Genomic DNA, 271 nt, shown 5'->3' on the forward strand with positions numbered 1-271 from the left:
CGGCTTCCCACGTGATGTGTACTGTTCCTGTGCTTGCGTAGCCTGCTTCGAGTTCGACGTCGACTACTTCGGTTACGACATCGAGAAGATCGAGGACGGCAGCGTAGCCAGTGCCGAGGAATGCCAGACAATTTGCCAGAGCAAGGCAGAATGCTTCTACTTCAGCTACGTCTCAGACAAGAAAAACTGCTACCTGAAGAACTCCTCCGCCTTGGCTGGCCGAATCGCCGATTCTACAACTGTCGGGATTGTGTCGGGGGCGAAGTACTGC

The 271-nt window shown here is 54.6% G+C and overlaps 1 protein-coding gene across 1 annotated transcript; it reads left to right on the forward strand.

The window, feature by feature from the left end:
- Window positions 1–40: 40 nt before the first annotated feature.
- CSUI_008977 (pan domain-containing protein) lies at window positions 41–271 on the forward strand (the record flags this gene model as incomplete). The annotated part of the gene is made up of 1 exon (XM_068069096.1): window positions 41–271. A coding segment is annotated over one exon (231 nt), but the record flags the coding sequence as incomplete, so codon positions are not given.

Source organism: Cystoisospora suis (assembly GCF_002600585.1).
Source record: "Cystoisospora suis strain Wien I chromosome Unknown contig_5195, whole genome shotgun sequence".
Lineage (NCBI taxonomy): Eukaryota > Apicomplexa > Conoidasida > Eucoccidiorida > Sarcocystidae > Cystoisospora > Cystoisospora suis.